Below are 26,219 nucleotides of genomic sequence, written 5' to 3'. Positions count from 1 at the left end.
ATCCCCCGCCTTTGATATCCTATCACTCTGGTCTGCCTTCAGCAAGAACTCTATCAAGTTGGTTTTACCAGAATCCCCCTTTTCCTTAATGTTTCCTCTTAGTAATTTTCCATCCACTGTCCCCCACTCTGGTCCTGAGCTACAAATCCCCGCTTGTTCTTGCTGTATGTGAATACTGAGCTCTCTCTTCCCCTATTGCAATAGTTCTGGAATAAAATTTGCCTTATGGCTTTAACTTCTGTCTGGCTCTAGTTTTCTTGGATATAATTCAGCCCCTGACAGCAAACTCAAAAGAGAATGCCCAAGGATCCAATGTACCCTCCCCATCAAGTGAATGTCCAAAACAGACGTATAGCCCTGGGAGTAAGACGGGGGTACACCTTCAATTCAAACTTAACAAATATTCCTTCTGTAGTCGAATATTTCAGGCCCTGTTCTAGGAACTAATAGCACTGAATAACATGGACAATCTGTACCTTTCTAGAAATTACGTTTAGATGAGGAATCAGGCAATAAACAAAATAAACATAAAATAATAGTATGTCAGAGGATATAAGTGCCGTGAGGAAAAATCAAGTAGAAAAGGAAGCATGAGAGGAAGTACAATTTAAAATAGGGTGCAATTTTAAAGAAGTAGACAAAGACAACTTGGAGAAGAAGATGACCTTTGAATCAAAACTTAAAGGTGAGAATAAGCACAGAAAACAGTGATTTTAATGGAGTTTGTACTGAACAGACAAGGATTAGGTTTCCACTATCAAGCTGCATTCTGGCTGCAAGGCCCATTGGGTTTAAATATGAAATTAAGTCCGACGAGAGCAAATGAAGAACATTACATGTGAGCACATTTTAAAATTTGTGGTCTGTGAAATTTACTCACTACACATAAAAAGCATGTATAAATATTTTTTTCTTCACAATCACAGTGCCTTATCCTCACAGAAAAAAATCCAGCTGCATTTGTAACACTATTTTTCATTTAGGTAAATATTTACACACACTGAATTTTGTGCATGTGTTTGTGTCTATATGCACAGTATAAATATGGGTCTGCACATTCAGTATCCCTCTAAGCATTCATTTCCGAAAGCCATTTTAAATTTACATATACATATAAGCATTGAGAATATCATTCTTAACCTTCTATCTGCCCCAGTATGCTTGAGAGATACCACTTCCCACCACTACAGTGGCTAAACAGCATGAGGGGGAAGGAAGTGGTGCAGGAGCGAGGGAATTTAGCACTAGTCTTAAATACCTCTCAAAGGATTCAAATATGTTCTTTCACAATTCAACACTATCTCTTACTTCCCAGCGATACATACAAGCAACCAGTTCCTGACCTATGTTTTGGTTTAACAGCAGAGAAGTGCTAACAAAAAGTCTGAATAAAAGACATTGGTATTCAGACAACAATTTTATCTTCATTTAAACCTTTACATTTTAAAAAAATCTCAGCTACTCAGGGATATGAGATACTGGGAACCACAAGATCTGGGACTGGATTCTTTTTCAGTTGCATTTTTCTTTATTCCTGTAGCAACTAGACTCTGCTCATCAAACTCTGCAGTGGGTCAAGAGCTTAATTTTACAACAAATGTGGGAAGGTTTATGAATTGAAGAACAGACAGTTATGTGCTGTACCATTCAGCTGCCTGCTGGTTTGTTTAGAGAGGAGGAAGAGGGAGAAAGGGAGAAGTGAGCTACAATCAATATTTTTAAAAAGGCTTTAAGGATTTTAAGTGAAATGATCTGTATTATCAGAAAAAAAAAAAACACCTAACACTCAGATTGCCTATTTTCAAATAGGGAATGTAGCACATCATTCTAATTACAGTTTGAGTCTATGTGTACCCTTAAATCTGAAATGGGTCTCTTGTAAGCAGCATAGAGTTGGGTCTTGTGTTTTTATCCACCTAACCACTCCATACCTTTCAAATGGCAAATTCAATCCATTTACATTCAGACTAATTATTGATATATAAGCGCACACTAATGCCATCTTATTAATGGCTCTCTGGTTGCTTTGTATTTCCATTGTTTCTTTCTCCTTCTATGTCCACTTCCATAAATTGATTATTTTCCATGTTGGTGTGCTCTGTTTTCCCTTTCTTTGCCTTGGTGAATCCATTCTATATAGACTTTTGTCTTGTGGTAACCTTGTAAATTAAATTAAAAATCGTATAGATAAAACAATCCATTTTAGGCTTATCAGCTATCGCAACTCATCTGTGAAAGCCTATGAAGGCTCCATTTTTTACTCCTCCTTCTTATATTACTTATATTACTGATATTACAACTGATAATACTGATGTTACAACTTACCTCTTTTTATGTTGTATATTCATTAATGATTTATAGTAGCTATGGTTCTTTTTACTACGCTTTGCCTTTAACTTTTATACTATAGTTGAGTGGGTAACACACCCCCCTAACATGGAGTTACAACTCTCTGGGTCAAACTGCCTTTGTTTCTCCATCACCAGTGTATTGTATGCTTTCGTATGTTGTCCTGTTGCTGAATCAGCATCTTTTCATTCCAGCTTGAAGAACTCCTTTCAGCATTTCTTGCAAGGCAGGTCTACTGGCGGTGAACTCCCTCAGCTTTTGTCTGGGAAAGCCTTTATTTCTCCTTCTTATCTGAAAGGTAACTTTGTTGCATACACTATTCTTGGCTGGCAATTTTAATCTTTCAACATTTTGAATATGTCATTCTACCCTCTCCTGGCCTGGAGAGTTTCTGCTGAGAAATCAGCTGACAGCCTAAATGGGGTTCCTCTGTACCTTACTTTCTTTTTTCCCCTGATCTGCTTTAAGATAATTTATCACTGATTTTTAAAAATTAATTTATTTATGTATTTATTTATTTAGAGCTGCATTGGGTCTTCGTTGTTGCACACGGGCTTTCTTTAGTTGCGTCGAGTGGGGGCTGTTCTTCCTTGCAGTGTGTGGGCTTCTCACTGCGGTGGCCTCTCCTGTTGCGGAGCATGGGCTCTAGGCACACAGGCCCAGTAGTTGTGGCTCACGGGCCCTAGAGCGCAGGCTCAGTAGTTGTGGCGCCCGGGCTTCGTTGCTCCGCGGCATGTGGGATCTTCCCGGGCCAGGGCTCGAACCCGTGTCCCCTGCGTCGGCAGGAGGGTTCCCAACCACTGTGCCACCAGGGAAGCCCTATCACTGATTTTTGACAGTTTCATTACAGTGTGTCTTGGAGAAAGTCTTTTTAAATTGAGATAATAGGGTGTTATTTTAGCTTTATAGAGTTGTATGTCTAAGTCTGTCCCCAGGCCTGGGAAGTTCTCAACTATTATTTCTTTAAACAAAGTCCCTGCCCCCTTCTCCCTCTCCTCTCTTTCTGGAGCCCAATTATTCAGATACTTGTTTTTCTGAGAGAATCTGATAGCTCTTATAGGCTTTCATCACTCTTTTAAATCTTAGTGTCACCTCCTCTTCTAATTGTATTATTTCTATATTCCTATCCTCCAAGTCATTTACTCTTCCTTCTACGTGGTCTGCTCTGCTACACATGTTCTGTGTTACATTCCTTCATCTCATTCATTGAATACTTTAGTTCCAGTATTTCTGTTTGGCTCTTTTTATAATTTCATTCTCTTTGTTAGAGTACTCCTTCCATTCATTAATTTTATTTCTGATTTCACTAAATTGCCTTTCTGAGTTTTTCTGTGGCTCGCTGAATTTCTTAATACTATTTTGAATTCTTTATCAGTTAGATCACAATATTCCATGCCATTGAGCTCAGCTGCTGGAGAATTACCCTCCTCCTTTTGTGATGCCATATTCCCTTGACTTTTCCATATTGGTTGTAGTCATGTGTTTCTGCTTTTTGTATTTGAAGTAGCAGAAAGCACCTTAACTGAGCTTGCATGTCTTCTGTTTCTTATAACTCACCAGGCTGGCTATCAGAAACCTCTCTTTTGTTCTCCAGAAGGCGGCGCTATAGCTCAAGTTTGTGGTTTCTCCCTTGCCCATCCACATGCTCTGTCTACTGGAGCTCACTCTCCTTGACCAGAGCTGGCAGCAGAGTGGGAGGGAGGTGTGGGTTTAGCACTTGGTGAGTTAGGGTTGCCCACAGTCCTGGCAGGGAGATCCTGGGAGTGGCACTCCCAAAGGCATATGGGTAGAATTTCTGCTGAGTGCAGTCCCTTTAAGGCCATTTGAAATTCTTATCTACTACTTTTTTTTTTTTTTTTTTTTTTTTTGTGGTACGCGGGCCTCTCACTGTTGTGGGCTCTCCCGTTGCGAGCACAGGCTCTGGACGTGCAGCCTCAGCGGCCACAGCCCACGGGCCCAGCCGCTCCGCGGCATGTGGGATCTTCCCGGACCAGGGCACGAACCTGTGTCCCCTGCATCGGCAGGCGGACTCTCAACCACTGCGCCACCAGGGAAGCCCCTCTTATCTACTTCTATTTCAAAGTCCTCCCAGCCCCTAGGTGCAAGCTCCCACCTTAGTACTCCAGGTGCCAGTGGAGAGAAATGGGTTTCTCCAGCCAAGTCCCACCCAGCCAAGGCAGTAGGGTGCTCTCATGCTCCTCCTCTTTCTCCAAGGAAGAGATGTCTCTGCCACATAAATCAGCCTGATAACCACCTTCTTGGGGGTGGGGTGGTGCTGGGAAAAGTTTTTCCTACTGCCTCAGCTGTGACCAAACTCCTGTTCCTCTTTTTGTTTTCTTTGTTCTTTCTTTCCTCCAATGGTGTGCTGGCATCTCCCTTTGGGAGGGCTGGACTTCTGCAAGTTGTCTGTCACGGGTGCATACCTGCCTGATTCACACTCACCAGATTTTGGTCCCACAGCCAGGAAAGGGGCCCAGGCAGCCTTACTGGCTTCATTAGTTCTGCAGCTTATAGGGAGGTTTCTCTATCTCCTACCAGATGCACTGGTGAGCAAGAATCCTCTTGGGTCCCTGAGAGCCAGGTGCAAATTGCAGAAACCCCACAAAGGGACTCTTATTCATGTACGGATCTCTAATTCACTGATTTATAAAAGGGGGATGAAGAGGAGGAACATCTTATGCTGTCATGTTACAGACATGGTATTTTAGAAACTGGGGGCCTTGTAGTAAACAAAGCCTATAATTGAGTGCATATTTCAGTTTAGGCGACCTAAAAACTAAACGAATAAATAACGTCAGCTGTAGAAGTGCAAGTGAAAAAATAAAGCAGGTTAAAGAAAATGATCAGAGCATTGCTGTACTTACTGTCAACAAATAATACTGTAGATCCTCCTGAGTTTTCATTGCAGTAACATTACCTGCTATTGACAACAGTATGTTTTCTTCCTTTGCAAAACTCATAATTTTTTTCTTGTCTCACTGCATTGGCTATATTGAATACATCAGGTAACAGTAGTTTATATGTCTTATTCCTGAATCCTAAAGGAAAAACTTTGGGGTTTTACCTTATAGATTATTGGTTGCTATTGGACTTTTGTCAGGCTGAGAAGGTTCTCTCAGATTATTGCTTGCTAAGAGTTCATATGCTTATAAGTAAAACATTTTATGAAGTATTTATTACTAAATATATTGGTATGATCATATGAATTTTCTCCTTCACTCTAGTGTGATTTTAATAAATATATTTTCTAATGTTAACCCATCTTTTTATTACTGGAATAAATTTAGCTGGGCCATAATATACTGCTGAGTTAAGTTTGCTAATATTTTACTAAGCATTTTTTTGTATCTATGCCCATAAGTGAACCTGGATTACAATTTTCCTTCCTCACACTACCCTCATCTGGGCTTTATTTTATTAATTTTATTCTCAGATAATAAGCTGTAAAGTGCTGCTTCTTTTTCATTTGAGATTACCCATTCTTAAATATTTGCTGGAAATCAACAGAAAAGTGGTTTGGGATGTGTGTGTGTATTTTAAACTATTAATTCAATTCCTTTAATAGCTGTAGCTCTATTAACATTTTCTTTCTTCATGGGTCAGTTTTGATAATATTATATACAATTGTCAGTACCATTTAACTTAGAAACTGATTTGTTAATTAATAAATTTGTTACAGTTTGCGGTCCCTCTTGAAAATATCCCTATAATTGCTAAAAGAAATATTTCTTTTTTCTTTTATCAATCTTTTCAGAGATTTTTCTTCCTGCTTATTAGGTTTCTAAAACATGCTTTCTCCAAGTATTGCTTTAAATATGCAACTCTTATGTTTTGATATGAAGTCTTTGCCTTTTCCATTCTTGTATTTTAAAATTTCACAATATGTTTGATCTATAAGCTATTTAGAACTATGCTTTAAAATTTTTAAGTATGTCATGACTTTACATGATTTTTTGATTGTTACTGTTATTTCCTGTGATTCAATAAATATATTTACAATATCAATGTCCTCATGTTGTAAAGGATGTTGTTTTATAAATGTTCCATGTGTTCAGTGTTCTATATATGTCAAGCTTTTAATTTATAGGGGGTTAAATTTTTATTATTCTTCATTAATATTTATCTGTGACACATTAGTTTCTGGGAGTTGTGTTAGGAATTATCACTATGATTTTACATTTGTCTATTTATTTTGGAAAATCTATTAATTTTTGCTTTCTTGATTTTTTGAAGCCATTTTACTTGGTGCATACATGAGTAGTATTAGCATAATGCTTATTTTTTGGATCCTTATACAGTGTCCTTCTTTCCTTAATTTTGCTTTCAGAGCTATTTTGTCTTATACAAGACAACTGACAAAAAGGAAATTGCGGGCTTCCCTGGTTGCGCAGTGGTTGAGAGTCCGCCTGCCGATGCAGGGGATACGGGTTCGTGCCCCAGTCCGGGAAGATCCCACATGCCGTGGAGCGGCTGGGCCCGTGAGCCATGGCTGCTGAGCCTGCGTGTCCGGAGCCTGTGCTCCGCAACGGGAGAGGCCACAACAGTGAGAGGCCCGCGTACCGCAAAAAAAAAAAAAAAAAAAAAAAAAAAGGAAATTGCAGTTTCCTTTTGAATAATATTACTTGGAACATCATGTTCTCATTTTTTTCAACTTATCATGTTCTGTATTTCTCAATGTGTCTCCTTTAGCTGGGTTTTATTTTTGTGAGGTGTATACAACATGAGTTATCTTTCTGAAACTAATCTGACAATCACTGTATCTTACCTGGAGAATTTCACTGATTTCCATTTATTGAGATTAATGATATATTTGGATGTATACCTGTCATATATTTATTTTTAAAAATAACTATTTTTGGATACATACAGGAGAATATACTTTAAAGCATTATAATGAAATGAACTCCATTAACTCACCACCATGTTAAAAATTAGAACATTACCAACACCTTTGTATTTATCTGTGTGCTCCTCCCCTTTCAACACCCTTGCCTATACTCCATCAAAGGTAGTTACTATCTAGAATTATGATTCCATTGCTTTAGAAAAACAGTCTTATCAAATAAGCACATATCCCTAAAAATATGTACGTACGTTTTATCCATATATGGTTTTGAGACTCAAAACTAGTCCTATACTTTATATAGCCTTGTAGGATATGTTGTTATACGTATTTTTTAATGGAAGACCTGAGTAAAAAGGTTCGTTTGCCTAATTTAGGACCTGCTAGAATTTGCACTCGCATAGCAAGCACATGGTTTCTACTTTAATTTTATGTTTATCTGGGGTGACTAACAGAAATTATGGAGTGGCTACTTTGTTTTTATCTCCATGATATTACTTAGCACATTTCCAGGCCTTCTATTTACAACACGCAGGCCTCCGAAGAGTGGCTTGAATACTTAAACTAAACTAAATAAAGAAAAAGTAACAATATGTAACAGTTATCATTTATTAAGCACTTATACTCATTTAATCCCTAAAACTTCCCGTATTAATACCTGTTAGCAGATGAGAAAGCTGAAGTTTTAAGAAGTTAAACAAGGTCACAGAGATTGTAGCATAGCAGGCAAAATAACTCCGAGAGCATCCAGTGCCTCTGTTTTCTCATCTTAAAGTGGAAATGATAACACTGACTGCATAACTACTCCTAAAATAGATTTTCTTTGTAAAAATAAATAAAATTATACATCTTCTGGTGGAAAGTGGGAAGCCATATCCAATCAGTTAGGATGTGGGCACGCGTGTTCACACACACATACACAAAACAAAAATAACACACTCATAACACACTACCAAATATTTTGTGAGCTTGTTTCCCCTCTGGGCACTGTAATGGACTCTCACCCCACCACGGCCTTGACGCAGCCCCTAGCGTAATACAGCAAGCTTAAATTTTGAATCTGAATTTTATAGCTTACGTGTAAGCAAGGCATCTAGGATTCCATCAAGAGTTTTGTGGGTGCAGTAACACTAAAGTAAGGCACAGACTATTTAATAGTGCTTAGACATTCAACTTACTTTTTTGGCAGCTTCATTTTTTTCACCTTTTCTTCGGTGTGTTCATCTGATATACCCACATGACATCCTAATGCCAACAAAGTCCTGGAAAAGAAAACCAGACATAAGCTGCAACAATTCCTTCCCCATGTCCAGAACAACCAAACATAATAGCAGCTGGGCATGAGGTATAACAGTCCACCTCAAATGCAGAGAGAAGTATTTTGTTTTAAAGCAAAAGGAAAGCTTACTTAGTTGTAAATTATTTACTGTTGAGTAATGAGTAGGACATTTGAAAATTAAATGTTTCAATTCAAACACAAAAAGGAACATATTGAAAAGTAAGTCTCTCTACAATCCCTTCCTTCTATTCCTGTTTCTTTCCCTAAAGGCACTGATTGCTACTAATTCCTGGATGTCCTGCTACAATCTATGCATATTCTAAAGCAGGTGTGTGTGTGTGTGTGCACGCGTGTGTGTGTCGTTGTTGATTCTGCTTTCCTTTTACGCATTGGTTATGTGTAAGAGTTCTCCACAATTTGCTATCTTGACTTTACAATATAACTTTGATATATGACTTTGACTTACTGTCGTTCATATAAAGCTGGTTTATTTTTCAATAGCTCTGAAGTGTTCCATTCACTGAGTGTGTCATAATGTCTCACCCAATTCTCTGTTCACAATCTTTTGTTATTATGAACAATGCTACAATGAATAACCTTATACATGTAATACATGTACTATATCCTTCATCTGTAGGATAAATTCCTAGACATGCAATTACTGGGTCACAGGTGTGGTACATTTCAGAGTTTGACAAATACTGCCAAATGTCTATAGAGCTGGTAATCGTTTATTATATTTCCACCAGTAAGGTATGACACTGCCTATTTCCCATACCTGGTCCAACACAGAGTTATCAATTAATATGCTAATGAGATGTCTCACTTACAGTTTTAATTGGCATTTTTCTTAAAGCGCATTTGAGCACCTTTTTCTTATGCTTTGGCGATATCTGTACTTCCTTTTTTCTGTGAAAACATTCCTTGTTCACTTTTCTGTTAGATTTGGGTTTTGTTGCTGCAGTTCAGAAGCTCTTCAAATCTATGATATGAGTTACAAATATTTTCTCCAGTTTGCTATTTGTCTTTTTACTTTCTTTATGGTGTTCTTTCTATGTAGAGCTTTAAATTTGTTTTTATATAACTGAATTTTTCTATCTTTTAAAAATGGCTTCTGAGTTATATGTGATACTTAGAAAGAGATTTCCCAATTGTTAAATCACTTGAAGGAAACGTCCTTGCTTTTTTGATGGGGAAGGGGTGGGGCAGGGGAGGCTATATGTCTTAAGGTAGAGATTTAATTTTATTTCCCAGATGGATACCCAGTTCTCCACAAAATATTTACTGAATAATCCATTTCTACCACTCACTTGAAATGCTACTTTTATGATATACTGAAGTCCCCATATGTTTTTAAATCCTTTTCTGGACCTTCTACTCTAGAAAACTCTCCCTTTCACATGACACATCGGGGTTCCAAATGGCCAGGAACAGTTTATCCAGTGTTTAGATACACTGTATTTTTTTACTCCCTTTAAGGAATAAGCTTTTGTTGACTTTCCCAAGAAAGAGCCTCACCATCCACATTTAGAACTCAACCTTGAAAGTCCCCAGACTTGGGTAGAACAACATCCTTTACTATTCATGACAATGAGTGGTTCCACCTATCTCAATAGAATAAGATGCAACAGCATAAACTTTTTGGATGACAGAATTTCTAAGGTGTGGTCAGTTGCAAAAGGAAGGTAGCAAGTATCTAAAATCCATCTCTACTTACCCTCCATCACATTTAAAAAATGACAATATGGACACAGATATAAATACACACACCACACACACACACACACACACACACACACACACAAACCCACACACTTACACACACTGTTATCAAGTTAAATTTTAGGTTATATATGGCAAAATTGAGATGAGCCCGTGAAATTACCTTTGGAGTGTTAAACTGCAAAAATATGGATAGAGCAAGAGCTAACTGAAGCTATGAAATTATCTAAAGAATGTGCCACTTCTGGGCTTCCCTGGTGGCGCAGTGGTTGAGAGCCCGCCTGCCGATGCAGGGGACGCGGGTTCGTGCCCCGGTCCGGGAGGATCCCACGTGCCGCGGAGCAGCTGGGCCCGTGAGCCATGACCGCTGAGCCTGCGCGTCCAGAGCCTGTGCTCCGCGGCGGGAGGGGCCGCAGCGGTGAGGGGCCCGCGTACCACAAAAAAAAAAAAAAAAAAGAATGTGCCACTTCAAATGAGATTGACTGGCAACGGAAGAGTCAAAAATTGACTCAAAGAACAAACACAGGCTATGCTTATTCAAACACTGTCCAAGGAACAGGAAGTTTCCTGCCATCATCCTCCATTCATTTATCTATTCAGTAAGTATCTTCTGAATGCCAGGTCCTGTGCTAAGTTCTGGGGATAAGCTTACAGGCCAGTGAGGACTAAGACAAAAATTAACTATAACACAGTGTCTTGCATGCAGTGACATATGTACAGGCTATGAAAGGGTCAAGTAGGATCCCAAACCCAGCTCTAAGGGAACTCAAGGGTGACCATAACATTGGGATTTATCTTAAATCCAGGTAGTTAAACTTCTGAGTGCATGCCTACCAAGAAATCTGATTATAACATATGGAGAACCCTGCCTAATACATTAAGTGACGATAATGCCTAGCACTGTATGACCATCGCTACAATCCAGTTTTAGAATATTTCCATCACCCCATCAGATTCTCCATGCCTGTCTGCAGTCATTGATCACCCCCACCCTCAAGCAATCAAAAATGTGCTTTCTGTCTCTAAAGAGTTGCCTTTTCTGGACATTTCATCTAAACAGAATCATACGGTATTGAATCTTTCATGTCAGGCTTCTTTGACTTACCATGTTCTTTAGGTTGATCCGTGCTGTAATGCACATGAGTAGTTTATTTCCTTTTATTGTTAAATAGTATTGCATCGTATGGCTCTATTACATTTTGTTTATCCATTCATCAGCTGATGGGTGTTTGCAGTTTTTCCAGTTTGGGGATGTTATGTATAATGCTTCTATGAACATGTCTTTGTGTCAACATAGGCTTTCATTTCTCTTGGGTAGGTATGTAGGAGTAGAATTGCTAGGTTGTATCATAAATTTATGTTTAACCTTCTAAGAAACCACCAAGTGGCAGGGCCATTTTACATTCCCATCAGTAATACATGTACATTTCAGTTTTGCTATAGTGCACCAACACCGAGTATATCTGTCATTTTGATTATGGCTATTCCAGCATGTGTGCGGTAGTAATCTCATTGTGATTTAGTTTGCATTTTCCTAATGACTAATGACGTTGAGCATCTTTTCATGTGCTTATTAGCCATTCACATATCTTCTTTATTAAAATATATACTCAAGCGTTTTGCCTGTTTTTTAATTGGGCCAAATGTATTCTTATTACAGAGTTGTAAGAGTTACCTATATATTCTGTATACAAGTTCTTTATCAGGACTTGTATGATTTACTACAAACCCTATAAATGTAAACTTACATGATATATAAGTATTTTCTCCCCATCTGTGGTCTGAGTCTTCATCTCCTATGTGGTTTGTTTTGTATCACAAAAGGTTTTACTTTCAATGAGATCCAATGTATTGATTTTGTTTTCTTTTACGGATCGCATTTTTGGTATCATATCTAAGAACTCTATGTCTAACCCAAAGAGACTTTTACATGAGAACAACAGATCATTTAAAAAGTCTAATGCTATCAACCACACCAAGTTCTCTGAATAAGAACTCTTTGGTCTTTATATTATCTTTATTAAAACCATTTTATTTGACTTAACACCGTGCAACTCACCCATTTAAAATGGTTTTAAAGTCTGCAGAGGGTGGGGAGAGCGCAGCGTGAGCTGTGGAGCTTGTGCAGAGGTTAGCAGAGAGGAACAGAGTGTGGGAAGTGGAAAAGGATGAGCTGGAGGTGGGCTCTCCATCTGATTCCTGTGCTTCCCCCAGTAACCTGCATACGCATTCAGCACGTATTTGCTACAAGATTAAGTGGCAATAATTGGTTCGTGTTGCAATTTAGCACTTCAAGTATATGGCCACCGACAAGAAGAGGAAACAGACTGGTACATAGCCACAGAGAGAACAGGAGGCACCCTGTCCATGATAATCATTTGGTATATAAAAGCCTGGCTAGAGACTGAGCTTTATTGCTTATTCGTTGCTTCATTAATTCGACAAATATTTACGGAGCTCTGTGTAAATTTCAAAAGATGATGAATAAAATCAAAATCAGAGGCCTGCCCTCAAGAAACTTAGGTCTGGTGGAGTAGAGAGGCCATCCTGTGATTATACATAGCTGGACAGTTTCTATGCTGAGTACAAACAGGCTGAGTGCCTATGAAAGGGGGCTTTATTGAGTCAAGGAGCTCAACAAATGTTTCCCGAAGAAGTGACATGAGATGTAAAGTATGAGAACAGGGCATGGAGGGGAGCATTCCAGGAAGTGGACGTAAAGAAGGGGAAAGGAACATGCAAACAGGTGTGCAGAACAAAGACTAGTGTGATGGCAAGCAAGGAAAAAGAAGAGCAGCCTCCTACATGATGATGCTGGTGAGAAGGGAAGCAAGACCTTGCAGGACCATTGGGCAAATTAAGGTACTGCCTTTATCTTAAGAGCAATGGGAAGCCATTAAAGGAATTCAACCAGGGAGAAATGACACTAAATATTTGAAAAAAGATCAGAGTACAGACTGGGTAAGAGAAGAGCTAGGTTAATACTTCAGTTGGATCTGTCGGGACAGTTTTATAGTTTCAGGTGGAGAATAATGGTAGCTTAGGCTAAAGACATGGAAGCAACCTAAATGTCCCTCAACAGGTGAATGGATAAAGAAGATGTGGTACATATACACAATGTAATATTACTCAGCCATAAAAAAGAATGAAATAATGCCATTTGCAGCAATGTGGATAGACCTAGAGATGATCATACTAAGTGAAGTAAGCCCGAAAGAGGAAGACAAATATCATAGCATTTGACTTACATGTGAAATCTAAAAAGTGGAAAGAAAGAAAGGCACAAATGAACTTATTTACAGAACAGAAACAGACCCACAGACATACAAAACAAACGTATGATTATCAAAGGGGAAAGGGGGGGAGGGATAAATTAGGAAGTTGGGATTTATACCTATTACTATATATAAAATAGATAACCAACAAGGACCTACTGTATAGCACAGGGAACTATACTCAATATCTTGTAATAAACTATAATGGGAAAGAATCTGGAAAAGAATATACATACATATACATATATATGTATAACTGAATCGCTGTGCTGTACACCTGAAACTAACACAACATTGTAAATCAACTTTACTTCAACTTAAAAAAATGGTAGCTTAGGTTAGGGTGGTACAGTGCTGCTCTGGAAGAGGGTGTCAGAATTTCTGCAGTGCTGTACAGCACACAGATGATCATTCCAATTGGAAGTAAGCTGTCTTTTTCAACAATTTACGTGATAAAAAAATCACAGAAAGAGCAACAAAAATTCATAGTCACACGAAATCACCCAACATCCAAAATAAGGAATATTCTGAAATAATCGTTTGCTTATTTGTCACTTGGCACTCCTCAGGATTTAAATGAGTAAAGTTGCTAATACCACCCACAGTATATTATTTAAAAAAAAAACAAAAAACTGAACTTCATAGAGTGCTTCTTCTGTTAGACATTATGGTGCTAGAGGCTTTATCAATATTATATCATTTAGCCCCCACTACAATTCCGTAAAGTAGATACACTATGATCCCCATTATAAACTGATGCTAAGAAGTCTAGGGTTCAGAGAACCTAGGATTCCCTTTGTAGGAGCAAGTCCTTAAATCTAGACCATCCAACCATCTAGACTCTATGTTCTTAACCCACTCTGTTCTAGTGCCTAGCAACGAACCGAGTGAATAAAGGAAATACATAAAGTACTGTACTTTCTTTAACTACTGGAATTGGGCATAGTGTGAAATTTGGAGAAATAGGAGCTCTTTTCCCCCTAATTTAAATTTTAAAGAAACAAGTGAAATTAGTTCATCATAAAACCATATAAATATTAACAAATATGAAAAGGGTGATTAGCATTCGCCATAGGCAACGGCACCATGGTTCGTGCAGTCTGATGATAAATCATACCATCCACCAGCAGCTGTTGGGAATGAGATTAGGTCATGTGTAGCAGTCAAAGGCTCAACATACCAAGGAGATTGGTATGGAGATTTCTACATTCCAGGCTTCCTGGGATTTGCCTAGCTGGCTTAGCTGTCAATTGCTAAAATGACAGGGAACGTACTGCAAATTTAACTAAAGTATCTTAGGCCATGAACTTTCAATAAAAACATTTTGTTGTAAAAGATGGGCAAATAATGGGCTGCCGTGAATTAGCAAGCTAAATGTACAAGCTTCACATCAAGACCATAAAGGAAGACAGGAGACCCTGAAGAGGAGGTCACAGTGATGTGTTCTGCATTCCTTATTACAGGTACGCTTTGTCATTTTTTAACCCGTAGTGGTTTCTCAATTCACTCGATTTGTATATACTCCTTTTCCTTTTAAGTTACTAGTAGAACCTAAACCCATTCTAGGCCCAATTTGTTAATTTTCATATGGAAAATCACTACCAGATCTTTGAAGACATATACCTGGACCCAAATCCTAGAATTTGAAACAGTGTCTAAGTTTTATGTTCTGGGTCTGTGGTAAAATAACTTCAGTAGAACTAGCTCTTTGCACTTAATTGAAACAAAACAGAAAAAGGACAAAAGTATTGGTTTATTCCTAATATAAGCAGGTTTTGAGATAACTGACCTATTGGAACAAATCCAGTTCTTCAAGGCCATCAAGGATGGAAAAGCGCAAAACTATATACTTAATAAGGTACTTCCTAAGTACCTGCTGATTTGACAGTTGTCTAACCATTACTGAGTTAATGAAAGGACCCCATTTTCTGATCATGCATCACCAAGTCTTACAGTGAAAAACTGTTCTAGACTAGAAGCTAGAAAAGCTGGATCCCAGTCCTAGCACAGCTACTAACTAGCTGTCAGGGCATTTGACAGCTCTATGAGAATCCCCGGCTGTGCCATCACTGGTAAATCTGAAATAATAACACTCAGCCCAGTGTGCTGCTGGGAAGATTAACCCAGTACCTGTAAGTGAGCGTGTATGTGAAAAGGCAAAGCTCTAAAGAAATAAACACACGCATTAGTATAAAGTATCATATGGTATTACCACTAACACTAATGATAAATGCCATTATTCAAAGCTCAATGCAACACCTTAAATTGGTATAAAAATTTCTAAACACTTGTTCAAACCTTCATTTACCTAGTCACACACCGGTAACAATTTATGACTGACATTCTGAGGAGCACTGGATCCAATGCCAAAATCCTTGTATTCCGAAATACCCATCAACATCTGTAGGGCACTCTTCGGGAAATACTTACATAGAGCACAAAGACATAACGTAATATGCTCAAAGTCTGTTCCAAACAAATATTGATTCAATCTACCAATGCATTATGGAAATTTCTAGCTGGAATTAAAATGAATTAAAGCATAATATCAACACTTGGTTTCTTTCGTGTAATACAGATAGGAAAATAGGAAATTTAAGACACTCACTTCAGGGTCTCAAGTGACATCTGTAAATTGTAATTGCGTTCCTGTTCAGGCAGCTTGGAGAACTCCACCAGACACGGGTGCTGTCTCTTATTGTCATCTCTAACCTGAAACAGAACAGGATATCGACATATAATAGTTTCTAAGGTCAGACACTAGCGATGATAATCTAATTGCATGGAGGAAAGCGAAGGGGGAAACAAGAAGGGAAACCCAGACCATCGCCCCAGCTAAGCTGCCTCTGTCATCTCCCAGGCACGGCTAATATTCGGGGTCAGTGGTCAAGCCTGGCACTGTCTGGGCTTCCTGACGTCTTCCATTTGGCACCGCTCCTGGCCCCAGTGTCCATGCCTGCTCTACCCTGAATCCCCCATGCCCACTCTCCCAGCAACTTCCAGCATTTGCTTCAATCGTACTTTCTCAATGAGGCTCATCCTACCCGCCTTCCTAATATGCCAATCTGCCCACCCACCCTACTCTTTTTTTTCCCGCAACAGTTACCACCTGCTAAGAGACTAGGTCTTTATTTACTGCATTACTGTCTATCTCCCTGCAACTAGAATGTATGACCAAAGGAACAGGAATTTGATCTCTTTTGCTTTTGGACAATGTGTTCCCAACACCTAGAACATGCCAGGCACATGGCAGGCACGGAACAAATATTTTGTAAACTGAAATGAATTCTAGGTAAGAAGGTGTAGTAATCACTTAGTTTTGATGTGCAGGAAGTTTTACGTGTTTAGAGCCAAACAGATTAGAGACATCAATTAACATCATGACTGATTGATACAAACTCTTGGAGGTGGTTCCAGCTGTTCATTTCACCCCATGTAAGCTACTTCTGGCTCTCACAAATCACTCCAGTGCTTTACCGAAGTCAGTTAACATCCCACAGCCACTTTTCACATTAATTCTTGAAAACGTAGATTAGCAATCAGAATAAACTAAATTCAAGATTTTAGGGATAAATTAATGAGAAAGATGTTCTGTACCCTTGCATTAGTAATTAGGTTTTTATCTTCTTAGAGACCTAAATTACACAGGCATTACTGCCATGGTGACACCACGATCACAGCCATATGCTGTCAGGGAACAAATTACTCCATGGTAATAATTACCAGGCTTTATAAATGCCACATAAAAAATAGGTAAACACGAGTAAGGATTTTTTTTTAAGTTTTCAGGAGTCACCAAGTTAAAAACAAGATAGTTATTCCTTTCTTTCCAGTGATCATTGCAAATGAACAGGACTTACACAAAAGCATATAGTTTATTTACTTATTCAAGTGTGTAACTTTGGAAATGAAATCTAGAGTTACAAAATGTAACACTAAATTCTAAACATAAAGGTAAAAATGAACATGCCCAATTCTGGAGATAATTTAATCTGTGTTCGTGTAATTTCCACTTCCCCTCTATTCTCTATGCCAGAGAGTAACTGACCCCATCGTCCTCTCAGGTGTCCAAGCTAAAACCAGAAGTCTACCCAGATTTCCTTCCCTCTCTTATCCACATCCCACAGTGGAACTGCAAAACATCTGCAGTCATGTCTCTCCAGCCCCACTGCCGGCACACCGTTGGGAAACTCACAACCTCTCACCTGGGCCACCTGAGTCCTCTCCCTGACCCCTTTTCCTGCCTCCAGGCTCACTGCTCTTCCACAAAAACAGCAGAGCAAATATCTACCACCTCCTGGAAGCCCTCCCTGATTTCACCAGAAAAGCTGTAAATATTCCTCCCTCACAGTTAGCATCTCCATTACAGTACTTAGCTTGCAATTGTTTGTGTATCTATCACTCAGCTAAACCAGAAGCTCTTAAAAAAGGCAAACTGACTAAAACAAGGTCTTTTCAACTTGGTGACCCCAGTACCAAGCACATCAGGTGAATACTAGGCAAAAGGGACACACGAATGCCTGAATGCACAGGCCTGATGTTATTCCATAAAATAGAGCTCTTACATGATGCTCCTGTGAAACACATCGCAAAGACATTTAAAGAAACTAAGTTCTTTCCAAAAAGTAAAAACAAACAAAAAACCCCAACTTATTCAACAGTTCAAATTGCTCTAAAGTAAAACACAGTTGAACACTTCATTTAAAATGTCAAAGAATTTATGGAATTAGTCTCAATAACAGGGTTGTACCTAAGTCTAGACTAACAGAGATCATAAAGTCAGGGATGGTGGCCACTTATCTGAAAGGAGTTTTAGGAAAGCCCTTGTAAAAGAAGCAGGACACAAGGTCAATTATTACATGGTAGAACAACGTGAAATCTCCTCACGTGTCAGTTTGAGACTCTCCCAAATTGCTGACCCTCTGATATGATACCTGGAGCTGTGCCTGGCCAGAATGAGCCCTAAGAAAACAACTGTTTCGTTCTATCAGCAAGTATTTGAGTATGTTCCCTGTCCCAGGAAAGGTGCCAGGTGCCAGCACTACAGCAACAGACTAAGTGCTTAATCTCCACCCTGGAGTCCCAATAAACATAAAGCCCAAGGTTGCTTTAACCAGCAAGGACCAGGTAAAGGATAACTGGCAGCAACCAGGATGGCTCAGAGGCACTGTATTCTCTTTCAGCATCTACAGACTAGCAGCAATAGAAAGTACGGTATTGAAATGAACTGGATTTAACTGCAAAAATAGATAATAATGAGACTTTATATTTCCTCTTTTTTTAAAAGAAGAAACATAAGTTCACTGTAGAACGTAATCATTTAGGCAACCTTTAGAAACTTGCAACAGAAATCTTTCTTGAGCATAAGCCTTGTTACACAGTTCCTGTTACTATACGGGTTTTTTTTTTTTTTTTGGAGGGGAGTTGTTATGAGATGTTTCTAAATGCTAGCCTGTAATTATCTTTCTCCAAATTTTGTCCATAACTCAAATCTCTGCCTCATCTTGAATCTTGTGGTAAATTCTCTCAGTAACTCCTCTGGCAATTGACTAGGTACACCTTCATGATATCTCTCCTCTTACTAACTTTAACTGATGGTTAAATATCTTATCTAGCATTTATTCATTTCCTCTACTTTTAAAAGTTCATGAAGATAGCACAAAACTATATACTTAACAAGGTAACTTTGTAAGTGCTTGCTGATTTGACAACTGTCTAACCATTACTCGATTAATGAAAGGATCCCATTTTCTGATCATGCATGAGTAAGTCTTAATAGTGAAAAACAATTCTGGACTAGAAGCTAGAGAACATACATCCTAGTCTCAGCACAGCTACTAACTAGCTGTCAGGGGATTTGACAGCTCTATGAGAATCGCCAGCTGTGACATCACTGGTCAAACTGAAATAATAACACACAGCTCAGTGTGCTGTTAGGAAAATTAACCTATTACTTGTAATCGGGAAATTAACCTATTACTTGTAATCGGGAATATATGTAAAAAGGCAAAGCTCTAAATAAACAAACATACTACTTAGTATAAAGTATCATATGGTATTATCACTAATACTAATAATAAATGTCATTTTTCAAAGCTCAATGTAATAAAGTATGACTGGCTGATACACTCATTTCTATATTCAGTCAAATATAATAAAGTGTTACAACCTTTGGGATACTCAGGCTATTGATATCATAAAAATGAAAGTGTTGCCACAGCCCTGCCAAAAAACGATATATGCTACACTGTGATTACACGGAAAGTTGTTTTGGTTTTATTTCATCTAAATTTTATTGATAAACTGTAAACTAAGTTCTCTGAAAAATAATCACTTGGAAACGCATGCAGTCATTATTTCTCAGCCTCTCTTCCACTTACGAAACCAACTTGAATCTTTGCCAAGAGGACTTACACTGCAATGTACAATTGGGACTAAAAGAAGTGAAACATCTGAGGAGGAGAGTAAATTGACTTCTTTCCATTTTCAGTTTTCACTTTCAATTTCAGTTTTTTTCCTGAGTTCCTTAGAAATCAGTGCCTATTGTCTGTATATGTTAACCTTGATTTAAAAATGTAACTTTCAGCCTGAAGACTGGTAACTTTTCAATTGTGCAGGCAACTAAGCCATCCTTCAATGAACCCGCCACTAATGTCATTCCCTCTCGTAAAGAAAAAATGCCCGAAAACTAAAGTGCACGGGAAAAAAATCAATCGGATCGACTCACGTCACCACATAGCAGGATGAGTGAGAAGAAGGTATGTTTTCAGAAAGATGTATTAACAGAATCTAAAAATAATTTACAAAATTATGTACCGGACCATACTGCCAGCCAAGTTCAATTTTATTCATAACCCAGAGTTCATGGATATTCTCTGCCAGTTTTTCTCTTATCCTCTCCAGGTGGGGAGGCAACACAATCTGAAATTGACAAAAAGAAAAAGAAAACACATCAGAAAGAAATGCAAGAAAATGCAGTGTTAATGGTCCTCACTGTGAGTTGAACCAAATAAAACAGTCTCATCAACCATTAAAATATAATCATATAACAAGGTTCCAAACCATCTAATCTAAAGTTGTAAAACTAGTATCTAAGCAATTCATAGGTAAATTTGGGGAAATTATCAATGAAAGTTAGAAAGAAAGAAAACAGAGTATTGCTGAGGACAGCCATCGTTAAGAAAAAAGTCCTAATGGATTTGGTATAACCACCAGAATATGCATTATTTAAAAATAGAAATCATCCCAGAGTTCTTAAACCAACCTGGCCAGCACCCACCGGCTAGAATGAAGGCAATTCAGTGTCCAAAAGATAATCTGCTCGCTCTCTGTGTCTAGAAATATCTGATGGCAGTGATTTATGTTTTCCCTAACTCTGTTACTTTTAGTGGTTTCCAAATATAAGCCTCAGGCGAAAGAATCTGAACCTGTTCCCATTAAAAAGGGAAAGTTTAACGGCCTCTTCATAACACAAAATGGTTTTCCAGGTGACGGGTTGGCTGTGCACAGCTGGCGATGCACGGGCATGTGCCCCACAAGCAGTCCCTCAACACAGAGAGCAGGCAACTGCCCGCCACGCCCATGGATGCGGCAGAGCTTCCACAGGGGGCAGGCCATCCCTGTCTCCTCCCCGCCAAACAGTAGCGGTTATCCAGGGCTCAGGAACTCCTAAATGTGCTGGTGACAGCACAGAACCCCACTGTCCACTGCAGTCCATTTCCATCCTCCAATCGTGCTTACCGCTCAACTCTGGTGGCACCATACACACCCTGCCACGTTCCAGCGACGGCAACACAAACTGAATTTTAGCCATGAGCAAAGCTTGTTTGTTTATGTTACTGCATCATATACAAAGCCAGCAGGGAGAGACAAGAAATATGGTTCAAGGAACCAAACAATGGAAGCTTCTGAGGCCTGCTATTAATTCTACTTCAGACTTCAGACATTGCTCTGATCTTCAAAAGCTAATGAACAAACTATGAATATCTAACCCACCGGAATGAAGTTACTTCACCATTAAAATAGAGCAATACTTAATTCATTGTCAGTGTCAGGATACTTTCAAGTCTATGAAAGAGAAAAGCAAGAGTAACTGCTAACATTGCTTGGGTGCTAACATTGCTTGGGTGCTTACTTGCAAAGTATTGTGCCAATGTGTTACTTATTAACTACGTCAAACGTGCTCTGAACATCCCAATGAATGTGATGAGTAATCTTCTCAAGTCCCAGAGCATACATTTGATGCCAGGCATTTTGATCGTAATCCTAGAGCTCACGATCTCAATCTCTACCCAAGATAAAAGTCAGTTAAATCACTTCAAAATACCAAGCGTATCTAGATGGGAGAAGAAATTGAAAACTCCACCACTACCCTAGGTAAAAAAACAACACTCTAAAATTAGTATGCATTACCTCAGGTTGTGGCCCATTAATACATTATAAAGTCAATTTACTGGCTTGAAACTGCCCTTAAAAAACAAAATAGAATAGACTAGGCAAATGGCTAAGTGAACATGGTAAGGGTAAGCATTAGTTTATGAAACCAATTATACATATAAATTGTATTACTGTAAAATGCATTCGTATGGGCTGCAGGCAAAAGTTTGAAAGCCACTGCATATGGGAATGACTGCAATTCAAACGTTGCCATCACAGCTGACGATCTGGGTACCTGGCTGGTATCGACGGGGATCGGTGTGAAGGCGGCTTGTGTCAGGGAAACTGTGGGACCCAGGAGGTCCCGTGTATAAGTCCTTTCTTGCTTGTACTCTCGGCTGTGTTCCACTTTCAACTTTTCTTTTGGCAGAACAGCTTCATAACAAGGAGCATACCCGGGCGGAGGAAGGAACTTAAATTCTCCATGTCTCCCCCCAAGCAGAAAGCGTACCCTGAAAAGGATGCATGTCGGGGCCGGTTATACCTCTGGCATACAGAAAAGTTTCCTAATCAACAGAATACTACGAATAAATTATGAGTACAAAATCAGCTTTGTTATAAGCCACATTTTTTCCCTAAGTACCACCATAATGTCAGTACCTTAGAGATTAAGAGCCTCTAATCATAAAAGTAAAACCTGATTAAATTATGTTAATGGCTCAGCAAAAACTTATCACTCTCTGTAGAAATAATAAAAGCATATGCACCATATTCCTGTGTGAATGAAATACCTGTTCATAGTATTTGGTCATTTAATGTCTCAAGGTGCCCAAATAATCGACAGAGAAAGAATAGACTTGATCTAAATATCTGTATACTTAAAATTGCAGGGCTGGATGAGATCTGATAAAAAGAAAAAATAGTCACAGTCCAATTTCCCTGTGAAATTCCTTAAAGGGGACTCAAATGATACTTCTATATACTAAATTATCACTTTAATTTCTCTGCCATCTGGTAGTAGCAAAAAAGCAAAGGGTTAGAGGAAACCACCTTGACCCAGCTAACCACAGGCAGATAATTTACAAGTATAGCAGGTAGAGGGTGCCATGGAAAGGAGTCATCTTGACCTGATCAACCAAAAAACATGTGATTTCTGTAGAAATGAGGGGGTTTGGAGTAGGGTGGCAAAATATAATGAAAAGAAAAATTAATGAAAATAAAGATGAGAAAACAAATGGTATTTTAAATGCAACATTGTTTATTTACCCTTATTAAATAAAAAAGTGAACTTAAATGGACTTGAAATATTTCAGGAACACTGGATAGAAGGATAGTCAGCAGATTGTATATCTAAATGGTTGGCTATATGAACAAAGGATTCAGCCTCCTGAGATTCCCCTCTTAGATGAATCTTATCTTCACCCTTCAAGGAAGGGGCAAAATGCCCTGTGGACAGACGCCCAGGAGTGAGAGAGAGAAGGTTAGCAAAGCAAGTGTGATGGCAGTGCAGAGTCTTCCATGAAAGAATGAGAAGTGAGAAGGCAAACAGACCAAAAAACATAGAGATACTAACTTGATTCCTGCAGAGAAACTGACAACTGGAAAGAAGAGGCCATCGATGTTGAAATTCTCAAACATGCCTTGAACAGGTTGTCCATTAATTCGGAAGGAGATGCTTGGGGCACTTAGATCTAAACAGCAACTGATGACATCATCAGTTCTCAACAGATGCTGGTTTGGTGAGCTGACAGTACGGGCAATACAACCTATGGAGAAACACATTAAGGAGGGAAATGCATCTTTATCTCAGAGAATCATCTTCAGAACCTGAATTAAAGATCTGAATAGGCAGTGACAATCACCGAACAGTACTGGACTAGACTAAATCTTGAATGCATATTAATGTTACATGTCAAATCTTTTACCAAAAAAATTGTTGCTTTTTTCAGAAGCCATGCTGCTATCTTTATTGTAAAATGGACCTTCTGACATGCAGAAATTTTTTGCATGCAGATGGATGGTATTTGACGCTGATATCATCTTACAGCTGATAATATAATCACGTCAGGGGAAAATCTCTAGGGAAAGGCTTGAAGTCAAATTGCTACTTTATCACCTACTACTTATATGACCATCAGCACATTATTTAAGCTCTATAAACCTTGATTTCTTGTAAACCAAATGCCATCACCTTGTAGAGTTATGATGATTAAATTAATGGTTTATAAGAACAGTCTCAGACAGAGCAGGTATTTATTTCAGTCCCCTTCTCAAAGATTAAATCCATTTTGTTTCATAAAATAAAAATATAAAGGGATAATGAAAGCAGAAAATGTGCTCATTTGTGCATTGTTTATTGAGAGACAATACATGTCAGCTGGTTTGTTGTTGTTCTATAATTTATTTCATACAAGGTCTTGGTTGGCTTCTTAAGTAGGATACAGCAGGATACAAGTTGAGGCATGAAAACGATATTTGATAAATGTCATTTCTTGCCGTAGCCAGCCTATGACCTATGCCCATTCTTGACTGCGTCTTAACTCCTTGGCTGAGTAATCTCATGGGCATATGGAAAACAAGAAGGTAAGATCCTCCCAAACACACGTGCTCACAAATGCAAACATACAAAATTTCTCAATTTGAGCAAAGACAAAAATAGATTTGATGATGCAAGCTTTGCATTTTTTATAACACCTTTTTAAAATTTCTAGCATGCCAAGATTTCTACCAACAGCATATCTGAAATGCCAGTAGTAGAGCATATCTGCATTTTAAACTGTGTACTTTTTAAAAATTTTACCAATATTCAAATCTGCAGGCAATACATTTGTTATCAGGTGGTCCCTCTAGAATTCCCTGGATATAATAAAGGCAGCTTGTTAAAAAAAAGTCATACAAAAGCAACAGAACTCACAGATAAAGGTCTATATATCTGTTTGTATCAAGATCTGTAGCTGATAATGTTATCAAACAGATATTTACTATAATCCAAATATACTGCTCAGTCTGAGGGATATTATAATGCTAATACTAATGACCATGGTTAACTGTTTTGCAATGCCTGAAAGAAACAGGTAAGAGAGATAAGGTCACTAGTGACCGGCCTGAGTCCACAGTTTCAATGGCACTCACACTGCTGAATCCACTAGGAAGCATTTTAAGGCTGCATTTACATAAACTCAGTTCAAATCCATATGAGAACTATATTCCCGTTCGCTGCATTAGCCAGAAAAGAAGATAGCAGTGGTCTGATTCATAGGTCCTGTAAGAGAATCCTTACCCATCTTTCCCATACTGTTCTATGACATTCCTCCATACTTTTATACTTAAATTCTCCAAAAGCACCAAGGTTTTTTCACACTTTTGGTCCTTACAAACACAGGATATGGATGCCCCAATCCAGGGGTCCCCAACCCCCGGGCCGGCATCGGCCGCACAGCAGGAAGTGAGCAGCGGGCCAGCGAGCGAAGCTTCATCTGCCGCTCCCCCACCGCTCCCCCACCGCTCCCATTACCGCCTGAACCATCTCCCACCCCCCAGCCCTGTCTGTGGAAAAACTGTATTCCACGAAACCGGTCCCTGGTGTCAGAAAGGCTGGGGACTGCTGCCCCAATCCAATTCTCATTCACACAAGGGGAACATAGCAATGCTATGCAAAGTTTAAGCTGGGAAGAAGAAATGAAGACAGAGCTCAAAACTTGTGCTGATAAGCCAAATTCCAGTTACAAGGAATATCTCCACCCTCCAATCAAAAAAAGTGTTCTCTCTCCGAAATCACAGATAGTTGATACTTTAAATTCTACTTCAACTATTAAAAAGAAAAGGAATAGGAGAGTGAACCCAAGAAGATTATGTGAATTACAGTGGATTTAACCACGGTAACTCAGTCAGAAGCCAATTAGTTTAGATTTATCTTTGTTGATCCTGAATCTAAAATTAGCAATAGATCCCAGGACTTGAGAGAACATAGCTTTCAACTACAGGCATGGTAGAGTGCATATTTTCTTGCCATTTGAAAAAACAGTCAAATATTTTCTCCTGATACAAAGTTTCAAGATGAATTCCTCCTGAAATTCCACAATGTATCCTCTTTTCTGTGATACATGCATAGATTCACTCAATATTTTTGTTGCTCTTATCACTCTGTTTAAAAGATACTTTGCCATGAAAGGCATATTGCATACACTTTCAACTCCAGAAGCTCTGGGTTCTTTCTCTGTGTTGACAGAAAAAGCTTCAGACTAAATGCAAACATGAAAATGGTGAAGTGGTGTTACACGGCTAAAATAATGAGATGCAATTCAGCTTTTTTTTTTTTTTTTTTTTTTCCCGGGAAAATTTTTTTTTTGTTTTTTCCCTTAATCTCTGTGTATGG

At 38.7% G+C, this 26,219-nt stretch overlaps 1 protein-coding gene across 1 annotated transcript in view; it reads right to left on the bottom strand.

Annotated features, from left to right (window-relative positions):
* RYR2 (ryanodine receptor 2) overlaps positions 1 to 26,219 on the bottom strand; it is a 564,826-nt gene that overhangs the window by 315,402 nt on the left and 223,205 nt on the right. The window contains exons 21-25 of the mRNA XM_055081210.1: positions 23,418 to 23,610; positions 22,140 to 22,356; positions 20,285 to 20,389; positions 16,077 to 16,180; positions 8,371 to 8,454 (exon numbers count right to left, since the gene is read on the bottom strand). Of these exons, the coding sequence (XP_054937185.1) occupies positions 8,371 to 8,454; positions 16,077 to 16,180; positions 20,285 to 20,389; positions 22,140 to 22,356; positions 23,418 to 23,610 (703 nt within the window). The remainder of the gene's footprint in view (positions 1 to 8,370; positions 8,455 to 16,076; positions 16,181 to 20,284; positions 20,390 to 22,139; positions 22,357 to 23,417; positions 23,611 to 26,219) is intronic.

This window comes from Physeter macrocephalus, chromosome 20 (genome assembly GCF_002837175.3).
Source record: "Physeter macrocephalus isolate SW-GA chromosome 20, ASM283717v5, whole genome shotgun sequence".
In the NCBI taxonomy this organism is placed as follows: Eukaryota; Metazoa; Chordata; class Mammalia; order Artiodactyla; family Physeteridae; genus Physeter; species Physeter macrocephalus.
The sequence above is the reverse complement of the archived record's forward strand: the minus strand, read 5'-3'. Positions and strand labels throughout refer to the sequence as shown.